Source organism: Salmo salar, chromosome 26 (assembly GCF_965601325.2).
Source record: "Salmo salar chromosome 26, fSalSal1, whole genome shotgun sequence".
Taxonomy (NCBI): Eukaryota; Metazoa; Chordata; class Actinopteri; order Salmoniformes; family Salmonidae; genus Salmo; species Salmo salar.
In genome coordinates this window covers 42,567,628-42,585,928 of record NC_138316.1, presented here as the reverse complement: position 1 = coordinate 42,585,928, position 18,301 = coordinate 42,567,628, and the positions used below count along the sequence as shown (strand labels likewise).

At 41.9% G+C, this 18,301-nt stretch overlaps 1 protein-coding gene across 3 annotated transcripts in view; it reads right to left on the bottom strand.

The window, feature by feature from the left end:
• Positions 1 to 167: 167 nt before the first annotated feature.
• The window catches only part of LOC106593363 (coronin-2B), a 117,433-nt gene continuing 99,299 nt past the window's right edge, over positions 168 to 18,301 (bottom strand). For all 3 annotated transcript variants that reach the window (XM_045708777.2, XM_045708775.2, XM_045708776.2), the window contains 10 exons: positions 14,466 to 14,582; positions 11,923 to 12,072; positions 10,360 to 10,524; positions 7,460 to 7,576; positions 6,981 to 7,085; positions 6,562 to 6,658; positions 4,388 to 4,500; positions 4,035 to 4,125; positions 3,722 to 3,861; positions 168 to 2,043 (listed from right to left, as the gene is read on the bottom strand). In XM_045708777.2, the coding sequence (XP_045564733.1) occupies positions 1,903 to 2,043; positions 3,722 to 3,861; positions 4,035 to 4,125; positions 4,388 to 4,500; positions 6,562 to 6,658; positions 6,981 to 7,085; positions 7,460 to 7,576; positions 10,360 to 10,524; positions 11,923 to 12,072; positions 14,466 to 14,582 (1,236 nt within the window). In that variant the 3' untranslated portion in view covers positions 168 to 1,902. The remainder of the gene's footprint in view (positions 2,044 to 3,721; positions 3,862 to 4,034; positions 4,126 to 4,387; positions 4,501 to 6,561; positions 6,659 to 6,980; positions 7,086 to 7,459; positions 7,577 to 10,359; positions 10,525 to 11,922; positions 12,073 to 14,465; positions 14,583 to 18,301) is intronic.

Sequence of the window (18,301 nt, the reverse complement as noted above, 5' to 3'; positions counted from 1 at the left end):
GCTAAAGCAAAATGTAACACCTGGCAAGCACGCTACTGTACCTACATTTGTTTTCTTGGTGTCTTCATTGGATAAGGACACACTATTACAGTATAACATTTGAGGGGGGTCTTTACAAGGTATATGTTAGGGTTAAAGATGTAAATAATTACCTTGTGTAAGTAATATTGCTGTTTCATTCATTTAGTCAGTCAACCCCTGCAGAGTATGTTACCGATTATGACAATATTATGACAATGGTACAAATAATGATTCCTCTGTAGAGGTATAGTATAGGTAACCAGAACTACAGGAAATCTCAGTCTTAACTTGAGTGGAATGGATCATGTGGAATACCACAGATTAACAATGTTGGTAACTTTCTTAAATAGAATATTCATAGCTGAAAGGTATAAAGACAAATATTGTATTAATATTTCGGTTTGATGTACTGTTTTACGTACATAACCTAATTTCATGTTAACTAATATTCCAATTTACCAGATTTAGTAATGTATCGATTCAATCAAGAAAATACTGAATCTTTTTTAGTATACGGTCTCAGCCAAATTGCCACCATCTGTGTGAAAACATAATTCAATCACAAGTGTGTCAGCTATCATTTTCATGACCACGATTTCTCCCAAAGACATGAGATGAATGTTCTGCATAAAGAGTTAGCAAAAACATCAAATATAACAAATAAATAGTAACAATAATACATTTTCCAACAAAACTTCTCCTAAAGATAATGACTGAGGCGACAGACAAACTGCCCGTTAAGACTACATTTGGGTTGCTGTATGCCAGTCTGAGCCAGAGCTGCAGCTTTTTACAGACAACACATTCTTAGGAGAGATGAAGAAAAAAAACTGTCTTGAAATACACCTCATTCATGTCCCTGTAAAACTCATCATCCTCATTCATGTCCCTGTAAAACTCATCCTCATTCATGTCCCTGTAAAACTCATCATCTTCATTCATGTCCCTGTAAAACTCATCATCTTCATTCATGTCCCTGTAAAACTCATCCTCATTCATGTCCCTGTAAAACTCATCATCTTCATTCATGTCCCTGTAAAACTCATCATCCTCATTCATGTCCCTGTAAAACTCATCCTCATTCATGTCCCTGTAAAACTCATCTTCATTCATGTCCCTGTAAAACTCATCATCTTCATTCATGTCCCTGTAAAACTCATCCTCATTCATGTCCCTGTAAAACTCATCATCCTCATTCATGTCCCTGTAAAACTCATCATCTTCATTCATGTCCCTGTAAAACTCATCATCCACAGTAGTTGGAACTAGTAGAAGACTCTTCCATTGGGAGGTTGAGATGTTGCAGCTTTGCTGTGAGTTGGTTTGCAGTGGGTAGACCATGGGGGAGGATTGGGGGAGAAGGGGGAAGTCAATCTCTTTCCCCAGGGTAGTCTCTGGTGATGGCAGGGTGGAGGTTGGAGGATTTGGGGGTGGCATTTCTGGGCGATGACAAAGGCTTTGCCACGTGGACTCAGAGGGGCATGGCAGGTGGGGTGTGAGGACCCCTGGGATACACTGATGGTGCTCTGCAGTAGGGGGGAGGGGTGTATTGCGACTGATGATGTAATAACTAATCATAATGAAGCCAAACCGGATATCAGGATACATCAATGGAACAGAATAAAAAAAAAATCTTATAACAATAAATTACATTACCAGTTGGTTATTATGTTATCAACTGAGGGATTTAACAGTGATGTCAATATGATTACATTATCGATAACAAAAACTGTTACACAAACGTTATAATCAGTATTTACATTATCCGGTGGCTATTACATTATCAATTGCAACAAGAAGTACAAATGATACACGATGAAAGGGAGGGAGGACGTTGGACGTGGCGTGGTGGTGGTGGTGCCATAAGCTAGAGATCAGAGGTCAGACATTGTTTCCAACGGGGCTGACGTTCCTCAGGTTGTTGAGTTCCAGCTCCAGCTGGCGTATTTTAACGTCCTTGGTGTTCAGCTCCTCCTTCAGCTTTCTCAGCTCCTCCTGCTGCCTGAAGAACATCCTCAGTAGCTACAGAACAGAACAGAGGGATCAGGGTCATATAGCGTCCTGTAGAACATCCCCAGGAACTACAGAACAGAGGGATCAGGGTCATATAGCGTCCTGTAGAACATCCTCAGGAACTACAGAACAGAGGGATCAGGGTCATATAGCGTCCTGTAGAACATCCCCAGGAACTACAGAACAGAGGGATCAGGGTCATATAGCGTCCTGTAGAACATCCCCAGGAACTACAGAATAGAGGGATCAGGGTCATATAGCGTCCTGTAGAACATCCCCAGGAACTACAGAACAGAGGGATCAGGGTCATATAGCGTCCTGTAGAACATCCCCAGGAACTACAGAACAGAGGGATCAGGGTCATATAGCGTCCTGGAGAACATCCTCAGGAACTACAGAACAGAGGGATCAGGGTCATATAGCGTCCTGGAGAACATCCCCAGGAACTACAGAACAGAGGGATCAGGGTCATATAGCGTCCTGTAGAACATCCCCAGGAACTACAGAATAGAGGGATCAGGGTCATATAGCGTCCTGTAGAACATCCCCAGGAACTATAGAATAGAGGGATCAGGGTCATATAGCGTCCTGTAGAACATCCCCAGGAACTACAGAACAGAGGGATCAGGGTCATATAGCGTCCTGTAGAACATCCCCAGGAACTACAGAACAGAGGGATCAGGGTCATATAGCGTCCTGTAGAACATCCCCAGGAACTACAGAACAGAGGGATCAGGGTCATATAGCGTCCTGTAGAACATCCCCAGGAACTACAGAACAGAGGGATCAGGGTCATATAGCGTCCTGTAGAACATCCCCAGGAACTACAGAATAGAGGGATCAGGGTCATATAGCGTCCTGGAGAACATCCCCAGGAACTACAGAACAGAGGGATCAGGGTCATATAGCGTCCTGTAGAACATCCCCAGGAACTACAGAACAGAGGGATCAGGGTCATATAGCGTCCTGTAGAACATCCCCAGGAACTACAGAACAGAGGGATCAGGGTCATATAGCGTCCTGTAGAACATCCCCAAGAACTACAGAACAGAGGGATCAGGGTCATATAGCGTCCTGTAGAACATCCCCAGGAACTACAGAATAGAGGGATCAGGGTCATATAGCGTCCTGTAGAACATCCCCAGGAACTACAGAACAGAGGGATCAGGGTCATATAGCGTCCTGGAGAACATCCCCAGGAACTACAGAACAGAGGGATCAGGGTCATATAGCGTCCTGTAGAACATCCCCAGGAACTACAGAATAGAAGGATCAGGGTCATATAGCGTCCTGGAGAACATCCCCAGGAAGTACAGAATAGAGGGATCAGGGTCATATAGCGTCCTGTAGAACATCCCCAGGAACTACAGAACAGAGGGATCAGGGTCATATAGCGTCCTGTAGAACATCCTCAGGAACTACAGAACAGAGGGATCAGGGTCATATAGCGTCCTGTAGAACATCCCCAGGAACTACAGAATAGAGGGATCAGGACCACAAAGATAACAGGCTATAGACCATAGTTTGTAAATGTGCTTAGGAAGTAATTTGAGCATTTGCACCCCATTCCAAGTAGTGTTTAATACACTCACCACCCACCAACCAACCTTCTTCCTTCTCTCCCTTTTCTTTTCATTCATCCATTCACCCACCCATATCTCCATCCAAAGTTATCTGATGAACACACCTCGTTCTCTGTCCTGGGTGGCACATTTTCCAGCAGGTCAATGCCGTTGACCACCACACCTTTCTTTTCCTTCACCGGTGCCTTGAACACCAGCTGGTTGGGCTTCTGGTAGCCCTTCTTCAGGGACATTAACACTGGGTCTGCACGCACGCACACACACACGCACACACACACACAAACTTCATTAAAATGTGCTACGTACAACTACACACATACACTATATATTGATGTAAACATTTCCTCTCCCACTACTAGGACTATATCAGAAGGTGTACTGAACATTCAAACTAAAGACATGTGGCGTGCACTGTACCTCGGTTGATACCACTCAACCAGTCATTGGCTGAGAGGGCAGGCTCGGTCCCTGCCGTCATTGGATAGATGTCCTCCTGGTACGTCTCTGACTGCAACACCAGGAGAGACAGAGTGAGAGCATGTTCCAATACTTTAAGATCACTGTTTCTTCCCAAGGGTGCACATGTTTGTTCCAACCCTGCACTGATTCAACATTCAATCTGATTCAACTGCCCTGGATTAGATTAATGAGGTATGTTAGTGCAGGGCTGTAACAAATATGTGCACACACCCTAAGGTCTTTCCGGGAATGGATTGAGAAACACTGCTATATGAAGTGAGAGGGAGAAGGGCATCCCCACTGACACTGACCCTTCTTGGTACTATCATGGAGATGGGCTCGATCAGCCCCTTCAGCGTCACCAGCTTGTAGAAGCGAAACACCTCGCAGGCCGTTACGTCCAGCCCATGTTTAGGCATCACACCTGAGGAGGGAATGGAGGTACCTTAGACATCACCATAGTCCTGTTACTGTATAACATTACCTTAGACATCACCATAGTCCTGTTACTGTATAACATTACCTTAGACATCACCATAGTCCTGTTACTGTATAACATTACCTTAGACATCACCATAGTCCTGTTACTGTATAACATTACCTTAAACATCACCATAGTCCTGTTACTGTATAACATTACCTTAGACATCACCATAGTCCTGTTACTGTATAACATTACCTTAGACATCACCATAGTCCTGTTACTGTATAACATTACCTTAGACATCACCATAGTCCTGTTACTGTATAACATTACCTTAGACATAACCATAGTGATGTTACTGTATAACATTACCTTAGACATCACCATAGTGATGTTACTGTATAACATTACCTAAGATATCACCATAGTCCTGTTACTGTATAACATTACCTTAGATATCACCATAGTGATGTTACTGTATAACATTACCTTAGACATCACCATAGTCCTGTTACTGTATAACATTACCTTAGACATCACCATAGTCCTGTTACTGTATAACATTATCTTAAACATCACCATAGTCCTGTTACTGTATAACATTACCTTAGACATCACCATAGTCCTGTTACTGTATAACATTACCTTAGACATCACCATAGTGATGTTACTGTATAACATTACCTTAGACATCACCATAGTGATGTTACTGTATAACATTACCTTAGATATCACCATAGTCCTGTTACTGTATAACATTACCTTAGATATCACCATAGTCCTGTTGCTGTATAACATCACCTTAGACATCACCATAGTCCTGTTGCTGTATAACATCACCTTTGACCTGTTACTGTATAACATTACCTTAGACATCACCATAGTCCTGTTACTGTATAACATTACCTTAGATATCACCATAGTCCTGTTACTGTATAACATTACCTTAGATATCACCATAGTCCTGTTACTGTATAACATTACCTTAGACATCACCATAGTCCTGTTACTGTATAACATTACCTTAGATATCACCATAGTGATGTTACTGTATAACATTACCTTAGACATCACCATAGTCCTGTTACTGTATAACATTACCTTAGACATCACCATAGTCCTGTTACTGTATAACATTATCTTAGACATCACCATAGTCCTGTTACTGTATAACATTACCTTAGACATCACCATAGTCCTGTTACTGTATAACATTACCTTAGACATCACCATAGTCCTGTTACTGTATAACATTACCTTAGACATCACCATAGTCCTGTTACTGTATAACATTACCTTAGACATCACCATAGTCCTGTTACTGTATAACATTACCTTAGACATCACCATAGTCCTGTTACTGTATAACATTACCTTAAACATCACCATAGTCCTGTTACTGTATAACATTACCTTAGACATCACCATAGTCCTGTTACTGTATAACATTACCTTAGACATCACCATAGTCCTGTTACTGTATAACATTACCTTAGACATCACCATAGTGATGTTACTGTATAACATTACCTTAGACATCACCATAGTCCTGTTACTGTATAACATTACCTTAGACATCACCATAGTGATGTTACTGTATAACATTACCTTAGATATCACCATAGTCCTGTTACTGTATAACATTACCTTAGATATCACCATAGTCTTGTTACTGTATAACATTACCTTAGACCTGTTACTGTATAACATTACCTTAGACATCACCATAGTCCTGTTACTGTATAACATTACCTTAGACATCACCATAGTCCTGTTACTGTATAACATTACCTTAGACATCACCATAGTCCTGTTACTGTATAACATTACCTTAGATATCACCATAGTGATGTTATTGTATAACATTACCTTAGATATTACCATAGTGATATTACTGTATAACTTGACTTTTTAAAATCATTGATGACATTTCCATAGATTTTTCACTCAGAAAAAGACCAACAACATTACTGAATGAAAGCTAAGATGTGGCTGAGCAAACAAACCCAAACCCTTGGTCTCTGTCTGTAAGGGTCAGGCCCCGGTGAGTCTGTCACTTACCAAGGCCTTTCTGTGGGGCAGGGGAGCGGAACTCCATGAGATACTGCAGGTAGGGCTTCTCTGTGGTGATCTCATAGTAACGGATGTTGCCATCGCCCTGTGAATGGAATGGATGTGTTTGTTTACTATCTGACCCAGATGTCTTCCAATACATGTACATATATGTTTTACCTTCACTGTTACTGACAGGGCTTGTTGATGAAACAGAAAGGGAATACCATCATTGAATCAGGGAATATAAAATACTATTTAAGAATATTTTTGGTTAATGAGTTAACGTTTTGCATACACAATGGTCTCACATCTACTTAAACTAATCAAATGACGTCTCACATCTACCTAAACCAATCAAAGGACTAATTTGTCTTTAAAAAAAGAATCCACACTATTCATTGTGTTGTGTAAGGGGTAGTGCTCACCTTTCCTGCCAGGTACAGCATGTGTGTGTCTGCATCATAGAAAGGAAACAGCAGCCCTGAGAGACCGTCTATCTCCTCTTCTACCATGGGCATAGACAGGTCCTCCTGTGGGACCACACACACACACACACACACACACACACACACACACACACACACACACACACACACACACACACACACACACACACACACACACACACACACACAGGGATCAGACATTGTTCCTGAACACATACTAATAAGGACACACATAATCCTTAATTGAGGATATACACACAAGTGCAGTCGCACACACACACACACACACACACACACACACACACACACACACACACACACACACACACACACACACACACACACACACACACACACACACACACACACACACACACACACACACACACACACACACACACAAACCCAAGGGGACACATACAGCCCCACATCTCAGCAAGGGTCCCCGGCTGCCTCACCTGATCCCACAGTGCAATCTGTCTGGTGTTCCACCGGGACACACCTGTTGTCAGCAGCCGCTTCATGTTGCCCAGAAACACCACTCTGTTCACCCTGTGGTTCTTACAGCTGGCGTGCTGGTGGGGAACAATCACACAAAGACTCTACTGTAACGGGGCATTATATTCCCTCTAAATGTGGGGAACAATCACACAGAGACTCTACTGTAATGGGGCATTATATTCACTCTAAATGTGGGGAACAATCACACAGAGACTCTACTGTAATGGGGCATTATATTCACTCTAAATGTGGGGAACAATCACACAGAGACTCTACTGTAATGGGGCATTATATTCACTCTAAAGGTGGGGAACAATCACACAGAAACTCTACTGTAACGGGGCATTATATTCACTCTAAATGTGGGAACAATCACACAGAGACTACTGTAATGGGGCATTATATTCACTCTAAATGTGGGGAACAATCACACAGAAACTCTACTGTAATGGGGCATTATATTCACTCTAAATGTGGGGAACAATCACACAGAGACTCTACTGTAATGGGGCATTATATTCACTCTAAATGTGGGGAACAATCACACAGAGACTCTACTGTAATGGGGCATTATATTCACTCTAAATGTGGGGAACAATCACACAGAGACTCTACTGTAATGGGGCATTATATTCACTCTAAATGTGGGGAACAATCACACAGAGACTCTACTGTAATGGGGCATTATATTCACTCTAAATGTGGGGAACAATCACACAGAGACTCTACTGTAATTGGGCATTATATTCACTCTAAATGTGGGAACAATCACACAGAGACTACTGTAACGGGGCATTATATTCACTCTAAATGTGGAGAACAATCACACAGAGACTCTACTGTAATGGGGCATTATATTCACTCTAAATGTGGGAACAATCACACAGAGACTACTGTAACGGGGCATTATATTCACTCTAAATGTGGAGAACAATCACACAGAGACTCTACTGTAATGGGGCATTATATTCACTCTAAATGTGGGGAACAATCACACAGAGACTCTACTGTAATGGGGCATTATATTCACTCTAAATGTGGGGAACAATCACACAGAGACTCTAATGTAATGGGGCATTATATTCACTCTAAATGTGGGGAACAATCACACAGAGACTCTACTGTAATGGGGCATTATATTCACTCTAAATGTGGGGAACAATCACACAGAGACTCTACTGTAATGGGGCATTATATTCACTCTAAATGTGGGGAACAATCACACAGAGACTCTACTGTAATGGGGCATTATATTCAGTCTAAATGTGGGGAACAATCACACAGAGACTCTACTGTAATGGGGCATTATATTCACTCTAAATGTGGGGAACAATCACACAGAGACTCTACTGTAATGGGGCATTATATTCACTCTAAATGTTGGGAACAAACACAAAGAGACTACTGTAATGGGGCATTATATTCACTCTAAATGTTGGGAACAAACACAAAGAGACTCTACTGTAATGGGGCATTATATTCACTCGTTTAGATGTACTCTGTAAAGGAGATACATAGTGAAACCTTGTCTCTGTAAAGGAGATACATAGTGAAACCTTGTCTCAGTAAAATAGATAAATAGTGAAACCTTGTCTCTGTAAACAAAGTAAATAATGAAACCTTGTCTCTGTAAAGGACGTAAATAGTAAAACCTTGTCTCTGTAAACAAAGTAAATAGTGAAACCTTGTCTCTGTAAACAAAGTAAATATTGAAACCTTGTCTCTGTAAAGGAAGTAAATAGTGAAACCTTGTCTCTGTAAAGGACGTAAATAGTAAAACCTTGTCTCTGTAAACAAAGTAAATAGTGAAACCATGTCTCTGTAAACAAAGTAAATAGTGAAACCTTGTCTCTGTAAAGGAGGTAAATAGTAAAACCTTGTCTCTGTAAACAAAGTAAATAGTGAAACTTGTCTCTGTAAACAAAGTAAATAGTGAAACCTTGTCTCTGTGAAGGAGGTAAATAGTGAAACCTTGTCTTTGTGAAGGAGGTAAAAAGTGAAACTTGTCTCTGTAAACAAAGTAAATAGTGAAACCTTGTGTCTGTGAAGGAGGTAAATAGTGAAACCTTGTCTCTGTGAAGGAGGTAAATAGTGAAACATTAATCTCTGTGAAGGAGGTAAATAGTGAAACCTTGTCTCTGTAAAGGAGGTAAATAGTAAAACCTTGTCTCTGTAAACAAAGTAAATAGTGAAACTTGTCTCTGTAAACAAAGTAAATAGTGAAACCTTGTCTCTGTGAAGGAGGTAAATAGTGAAACCTTATCTTTGTGAAGGAGGTAAATAGTGAAACTTGTCTCTGTAAACAAAGTAAATAGTGAAACCTTGTGTCTGTGAAGGAGGTAAATAGTGAAACCTTGTCTCTGTGTAGGAGGTAAATAGTGAAAACTTGTCTCTGTGAAGTAGGTAAATAGTGAATCTTGTCTCTGTAAACAAATTAAATAGTGAAACCTTGTCTCTGTAAACAAAGTAAATAGTGAAACCTTATCTCTGTAAAGGAGGTAAATAGTGAAACCTTGTCTCTGTAAAGGAGGTAAATAGTGAAACCTTATCTCTGTAAAGGAGGTAAATAGTGAAAGCTTGTCTCTGTAAAGGAGGTAAATAGTAAAACCTTGTCTCTGTGAAGGAGGTAAATAGTGAAACCTTGTCTCTGTAAACAAAGTAAATAGTGAAACCTTGTCTCTGTAAAGGAAGTAAATAGTGAAACCTTGTCTCTGTAAAGGAGGTAAATAGTGAAACCTTGTCTCTGTAAAGGAGGTAAATAGTGAAACCTTGTCTCTGTAAAGGAGGTAAATAGTGAAACCTTGTCTCTGTAAAGGAGGTAAATAGTGAAACTTTCTCTGCCCGCTGTAAGACTGACCTGTAAGACTCTCCCGGAGCGGGGCTCGATGACACGCAGCTTCTTGTCCTTACAGCTGGTGGCCAGCAGGCTGCCGTCTGTGTTGAAGGACATACACACGATGACGTCAGAGTGACAGTCGATCATCTTCACCGGCTCACCTATCTCCAGGTTCCAGATCAGGATCTGGATGGGACAGGCAGGGAATCATATCAACTGTCAGATCTGATCTTCGAAGAAAAGGGAGTGAAATGGGGAAAGACTACCCTGAACTCAAATAAAAACACATTTTATTTTCGTTAAAATAGTTTTGTTACGTTGTGCTACGCTGTGCGCTAATGAATATGACCCTGTTGTGTATACCTTACAGTCATAGCCAGTGATCTGTGATGATACCTTACAGTCATAGCCAGTGATCTGTAATGATACCTTACAGTCATAGCCAGTGATCTGTGATGATACCTTACAGTCATAGCCAGTGATCTGTGATGATACCTTACAGTCATAGCCAGTGATCTGTGATGATACCTTACAGTCATAGCCAGTGATCTGTAATGATACCTTACAGTCATAGCCAGTGATCTGTGATGATACCTTACAGTCATAGCCAGTGATCTGTGATGATACCTTACAGTCATAGCCAGTGATCTGTGATGATACCTTACAGTCGTAGCCAGTGATCTGTGATGATACCTTACAGTCGTAGCCAGTGATCTGTGATGATACCTTACAGTCATAGCCAGTGATCTGTAATGATACCTTACAGTCATAGCCAGTGATCTGTGATGATACCTTACAGTCATAGCCAGTGATCTGTGATGATACCTTACAGTCATAGCCAGTGATCTGTGATGATACCTTACAGTCATAGCCAGTGATCTGTGATGATACCTTACAGTCATAGCCAGTGATCTGTGATGATACCTTACAGTCATAGCCAGTGATCTGTGATGATACCTTACAGTCATAGCCAGTGATCTGTGATGATACCTTACAGTCATAGCCAGTGATCTGTGATGATACCTTACAGTCGTAGCCAGTGATCTGTGATGATACCTTACAGTCGTAGCCAGTGATCTGTGATGATACCTTACAGTCGTAGCCAGTGATCTGTGATGATACCTTACAGTCGTAGCCAGTGATCTGTGATGATACCTTACAATCGTAGCCAGTGATCTGTGATGATACCTTACAGTCGTAGCCAGTGATCTGTGATGATACCTTACAGTCGTAGCCAGTGATCTGTGATGATACCTTACAATCGTAGCCAGTGATCTGTGATGATACCTTACAGTCGTAGCCAGTGATCTGTGATGATACCTTACAGTCATAGCCAATGATCTGTGATGATACCTTACAGTCGTAGCCAGTGATCTGTGATGATACCTTACAGTCGTAGCCAGTGATCTGTGATGATACCTTACAGTCATAGCTAGTGATCTGTGATGATACCTTAAAGCCGTAGCCAGTGATCTGTGATGATACCTTAAAGCCATAGCTAGTGATCTGTGATGATACCTTAAAGCCATAGCTAGTGATCTGTGATAATACCTTACAGTCATAGCCAGTGATCTGTGATGATACCTTATAGTCATAGCCAGCGCTGAAGAGGATTCCACTGCTGGTGGGGTGCCACTCGATGAGACCCACACGCCTGCTGTGTCCATACAGCTCCATCATGGCCTCTGTCATATTTCGCCTCAGCCCTCCCTCTGGGATCTCCCATACTCGTACCTGGCACACACACAAGTACACACACACACAAGTACACACACACACACACACACACACACACACACACACACACACACACACACACACACACACACACACACACACACACACACACACACACACACACACACACACACACACACACACACACACATGCACGTACACATGAACACACACACACACAAACACAATTAGCATAATCTTTAGTAAACAAATTCACAAAATTCATTTGAATTACTGTTTCATTCTTTGTTAGAGTACCTTTGATACTTCAATGTCAACCTAACGTTTAGACCTTTGATACTTTAGCCAGTCATATACTCGTCTCTCCAATGTAATCATGATCCTATTTGTGATCAGATTGACAGTTTGTATGTGTGTATTGAAGATGTCAGCATAGGGAGCTGCTGTATACTTGATGTAAAATAGACCATATAATCTGTGATGGAGCTCTGTGAGGGAACTCTGTTATGTAGCTCTGTGATGTAGCTCTGTGAGGGAGCTCTGTGAGGGAGCTATGTGATGGAGCTCTGTGATGGAGCACTGTGAGGGAGCTCTGTTAGGGAGCTCTGTGAGGGAGCTCTGTGAGGTAGCTCTGTGACGGAGCTCTGTGAGGGAGCTCTGTGAGGGAGCTCAGTGATGTACTGAGGAGATTATCCTATAATAAGTGAAAGTACTACGGGATGCAGAACTAACATACAGTTGAAGTCGGGAGTTTACATACACTTAGGTTGGAGTCATTAAAACTCATTTTTCAACCACTCCACATATTTCTTGTTAATAAACTATAGTTTTGGCAAGTCAGTTAGGACATCTACTTTGTGCATGACACAAGTAATTTTTCCAACAATTGTTTATAGACAGATTATTTCACTTATAATTCACTGTATCACAATTCCAGTGGGTCAGAAGTTTACATACACTAAGTTGACTGGGCCTTTAAACAGCTTGGACATTTCCAGAAAATGATGTCATGGCTTTAGAAGCTTCTGATAGGCTAATTGACCTAATTTGAGTCAATTGGAGATGTACCTGTGGATGTATTTCAAGGCCTACCTACAAACTCAGTGCCTCTTTGCTTGACATCATGGGAAAATCAAAAGAAATCAGCCAAGACCTCAGAAAAAAATTGTAGACCTCCACAAGTCTGGTTCATCCTTTGGAGCAATTTCCAAACGCCTGAAGGTACCACGTTCATCTGTACAAACAATAGTACGTAAGTATAAACACCATGGGACCACGCAGCTGTCATACCGCTCAGGAAGGAGACACGTTCTGTCTCCAAGAGATGAACATACTTTGCTGTGAAAAGTGCAAATGAATCCCAGAACAACAGCAAAGGACCTTGTGAAGATGCTGGAGGAAACAGGTCCAAAAGTATCTATTTTCACAGTAAAACGAGTCCTATATCGACATAACCTGAAAGGCCGCTCAGCAAGGAAGCAGCCACTGCTCCAAAACCGCCATAAAAAAGCCAGACTACAGTTTGCAACTGCACATGGGGACGAAGATCGTACTTTTTGTAGAAATGTCCTCTGGTCTGATGAAACAAAAATAGAACTGTTTGGCCATCGTTATGTTTGGAGGAAAAAGGGAGAGGCTTGCAAGTCGAAGAACAGCATCCCAACCGTGAAGCACGGGGGTGGCAGCATCATGTTGTGGGGGTGTTTGCTGCAGGAGGGACTGGTGCACTTCACAAAATAGATGGCATCATGAGAAAGGAAAATGATGTGGATATATTGAAGCAACATCTCAAGACATCAGTCAGGAAGTTAAAGCTTTGTCACAAATGGGTCTTCCAAATGGACAATGACACCAAGCATACTAACAAAGTTGTGGCAAAATGGCTTAAGGACAACAAAGTCAAGGTACTGGAGTGGCCATCACAAAGCCCTGACCTCAATCCTATAGAACATTTGTGGGCAGAACTGAAAAAGCGGGTGAGAGCAAGGAGGCCAACAAATCTGTCTCACTTACACCAGCTCTGTCAGGAGGAATGGGCCAAAATTCACCCAACTTATTGTGGAAGCTTGTGGAAGGCTACCCAAAACGTTTGACCCAAGCTAAACAATTTAAAGGCAGTGCTACCAAATACTAATTGAGTGTATGTAAACTTCTGACCCACTGGAAATGTGATGAAAGAAATAAAAGCTGAAATAAATAATTCTCTCTACTATTATTCTGACATTTCACATTCTTAATATATAGTGGTGATCCTAACTGACCTCAGACAGGGAATTTTTACTAGGATTGAAAGTCAGGTATTGTGAAAAACTGAGTTTAAATGTATTTGGATAAGGTGTATGTTAACTTCCAACTTCAACTGTAGCTGCACAGTCAATGAGTCAGCAGAAACAGCAGTTTACTGTGTGTGTGTGTGTGTGTGCACTTACAGAGGAATCTTCAGAGCAGGAAGCTATGATGTTTTCAAAGAAGGGATTCCATTTGATGTCCAGGACATTGCCTTGGTGGCCACACACTTTGGGGTGGTGGGGGTCGATGCGGCCGGCCTGAAATGAAAGAACAAACATACTGATCATATATTGAGGAGAACAGACTTCAATGGCTCTCTATCACCATTATTGACATGTACGTGACTATGTATTTTCCAAATGATGACATCACACATATAGGCCATATGTCAAGGTACATTTTTTTATACTTTTATTTAACTAGGCAAGTTAGTTAAGAACAAATTCTTATTTACAATGACGGCCTACCCTGGCCAAACCAAGACAACACTGGGCCAATTGTGCACCACCCTATGGGACTCCCAATCACAGCCAGTTGTGATACAGCCTGGAATTTAACCAGGGTCTGTAGTGACACCTCTTGCACTAGGATGCAGTGCCTTAGACCGCTGCGCCACTCGGGAGCCCTCAGAGGACACCACTGAGTAACACTAGCCATGTAAACAGTTAACACAACCCTACATATGTCAAGGTCTGAGGACACCACTGAGTAACACTAGCCATGTAAACAGTTAACACAACCCTACATATGTCAAGGTCTGAGGACACCACTGAGTAACACTAGCCATGTAAACAGTTAACACAACCCTACATATGTCAAGGTCTGAGGACACCACTGAGTAACACTAGCCATGTAAACAGTTAACACAACCCTACATATGTCAAGGTCTGAGGACACCACTGAGTAACACTAGCCATGTAAACAGTTAACACAACCCTACATATGTCAAGGTCTGAGGACACCACTGAGTAACACCAGCCATGTAAACAGTTAACACAACCCTACATATGTCAAGGTCTGAGGACACCACTGAGTAACACTAGCCATGTAAACAGTTAACACAACCCTACATATGTCAAGGTCAGAGGACACCACTGAGTAACACTAGCCATGTAAACAGTTAACACAACCCTACATATGTCAAGGTCAGAGGACACCACTGAGTAACACTAGCCATGTAAACAGTTAACACAACCCTACATATGTCAAGGTCTGAGGACACCACTGAGTAACACTAGCCATGTAAACAGTTAACACTGCCCTACATATGTCAAGGTCAGAGGACACCACTGAGTAACACTAGCCATGTAAACAGTTAACACAACCCTACATATGTCAAGGTCAGAGGACACCACTGAGTAACACTAGCCATGTAAACAGTTAACACAACCCTACATATGTCAAGGTCAGAGGACACCACTGAGTAACACTAGCCATGTAAACAGTTAACACAACCCTACATATGTCAAGGTCAGAGGACACCACTGAGTAACACTAGCCATGTAAACAGTTAACACAACCCTACATATGTCAAGGTCAGAGGACACCACTGAGTAACACTAGCCATGTAAACAGTTAACACAACCCTACATATGTCAAGGTCTGAGGACACCACTGAGTAACACTAGCCATGTAAACAGTTAACACAACCCTACATATGTCAAGGTCAGAGGACACCACTGAGTAACACTAGCCATGTAAACAGTTAACACAACCCTACATATGTCAAGGTCAGAGGACACCACTGAGTAACACTAGCCATGTAAACAGTTAACACAACCCTACATATGTCAAGGTCTGAGGACACCACTGAGTAACACTAGCCATGTAAACAGTTAACACAACCCTACATATGTCAAGGTCTGAGGACACCATTGAGTAACACTAGCCATGTAAACAGTTAACACAGCCCTACATATGTCAAGGTCTGAGGACACCACTGAGTAACACTAGCCATGTAAACAGTTAACACTGCCCTACATATGTCAAGGTCAGAGGACACCACTGAGTAACACTAGCCATGTAAACAGTTAACACAACCCTACATATGTCAAGGTCAGAGGACACCACTGAGTAACACTAGCCATGTAAACAGTTAACACAACCCTACATATGTCAAGGTCAGAGGACACCACTGAGTAACACTAGCCATGTAAACAGTTAACACAACCCTACATATGTCAAGGTCAGAGGACACCACTGAGTAACACTAGCCATGTAAACAGTTAACACAACCCTACATATGTCAAGGTCAGAGGACACCACTGAGTAACACTAGCCATGTAAACAGTTAACACAACCCTACATATGTCAAGGTCTGAGGATACCACTGAGTAACACTAGCCATGTAAACAGTTAACACAACCCTACATATGTCAAGGTCAGAGGACACCACTGAGTAACACTAGCCATGTAAACAGTTAACACAACCCTACATATGTCATGGTCAGAGGACACCACTGAGTAACACTAGCCATGTAAACAGTTAACACAACCCTACATATGTCAAGGTCAGAGGACACCACTGAGTAACACTAGCCATGTAAACAGTTAACACAACCCTACATATGTCAAGGTCAGAGGACACCACTGAGTAACACTAGCCATGTAAACAGTTAACACAACCCTACATATGTCAAGGTCAGAGGACACCACTGAGTAACACTAGCCATGTAAACAGTTAACACAACCCTACATATGTCAAGGTCAGAGGACACCACTGAGTAACACTAGCCATGTAAACAGTTAACACAACCCTACATATGTCAAGGTCTGAGGACACCACTGAGTAACACCAGCCATGTAAACAGTTAACACAACCCTACATATGTCAAGGTCAGAGGACACCACTGAGTAACACTAGCCATGTAAACAGTTAACACAACCCTACATATGTCAAGGTCTGAGGACACCACTGAGTAACACTAGCCATGTAAACAGTTAACACAACCCTACATATGTCAAGGTCAGAGGACACCACTGAGTAACACTAGCCATGTAAACAGTTAACACAACCCTACATATGTCATGGTCAGAGGACACCACTGAGTAACACTAGCCATGTAAACAGTTAACACAACCCTACATATGTCAAGGTCAGAGGACACCACTGAGTAACACTAGCCATGTAAACAGTTAACACAACCCTACATATGTCAAGGTCAGAGGACACCACTGAGTAACACTAGCCATGTAAACAGTTAACACAACCCTACATATGTCAAGGTCAGAGGACACCACTGAGTAACACTAGCCATGTAAACAGTTAACACAACCCTACATATGTCAAGGTCAGAGGACACCACTGAGTAACACTAGCCATGTAAACAGTTAACACAACCCTACATATGTCAAGGTCAGAGGACACCACTGAGTAACACTAGCCATGTAAACAGTTAACACAACCCTACATATGTCAAGGTCAGAGGACACCACTGAGTAACACTAGCCATGTAAACAGTTAACACAACCCTACATATGTCAAGGTCAGAGGACACCACTGAGTAACACTAGCCATGTAAACAGTTAACACAACCCTACATATGTCAAGGTCAGAGGACACCACTGAGTAACACTAGCCATGTAAACAGTTAACACAACCCTACATATGTCAAGGTCTGAGGACACCACTGAGTAACACCAGCCATGTAAACAGTTAACACAACCCTACATATGTCAAGGTCAGAGGACACCACTGAGTAACACTAGCCATGTAAACAGTTAACACAACCCTACATATGTCAAGGTCTGAGGACACCACTGAGTAACACTAGCCATGTAAACAGTTAACACAACCCTACATATGTCAAGGTCAGAGGACACCACTGAGTAACACTAGCCATGTAAACAGTTAACACAACCCTACATATGTCATGGTCAGAGGACACCACTGAGTAACACTAGCCATGTAAACAGTTAACACAACCCTACATATGTCAAGGTCAGAGGACACCACTGAGTAACACTAGCCATGTAA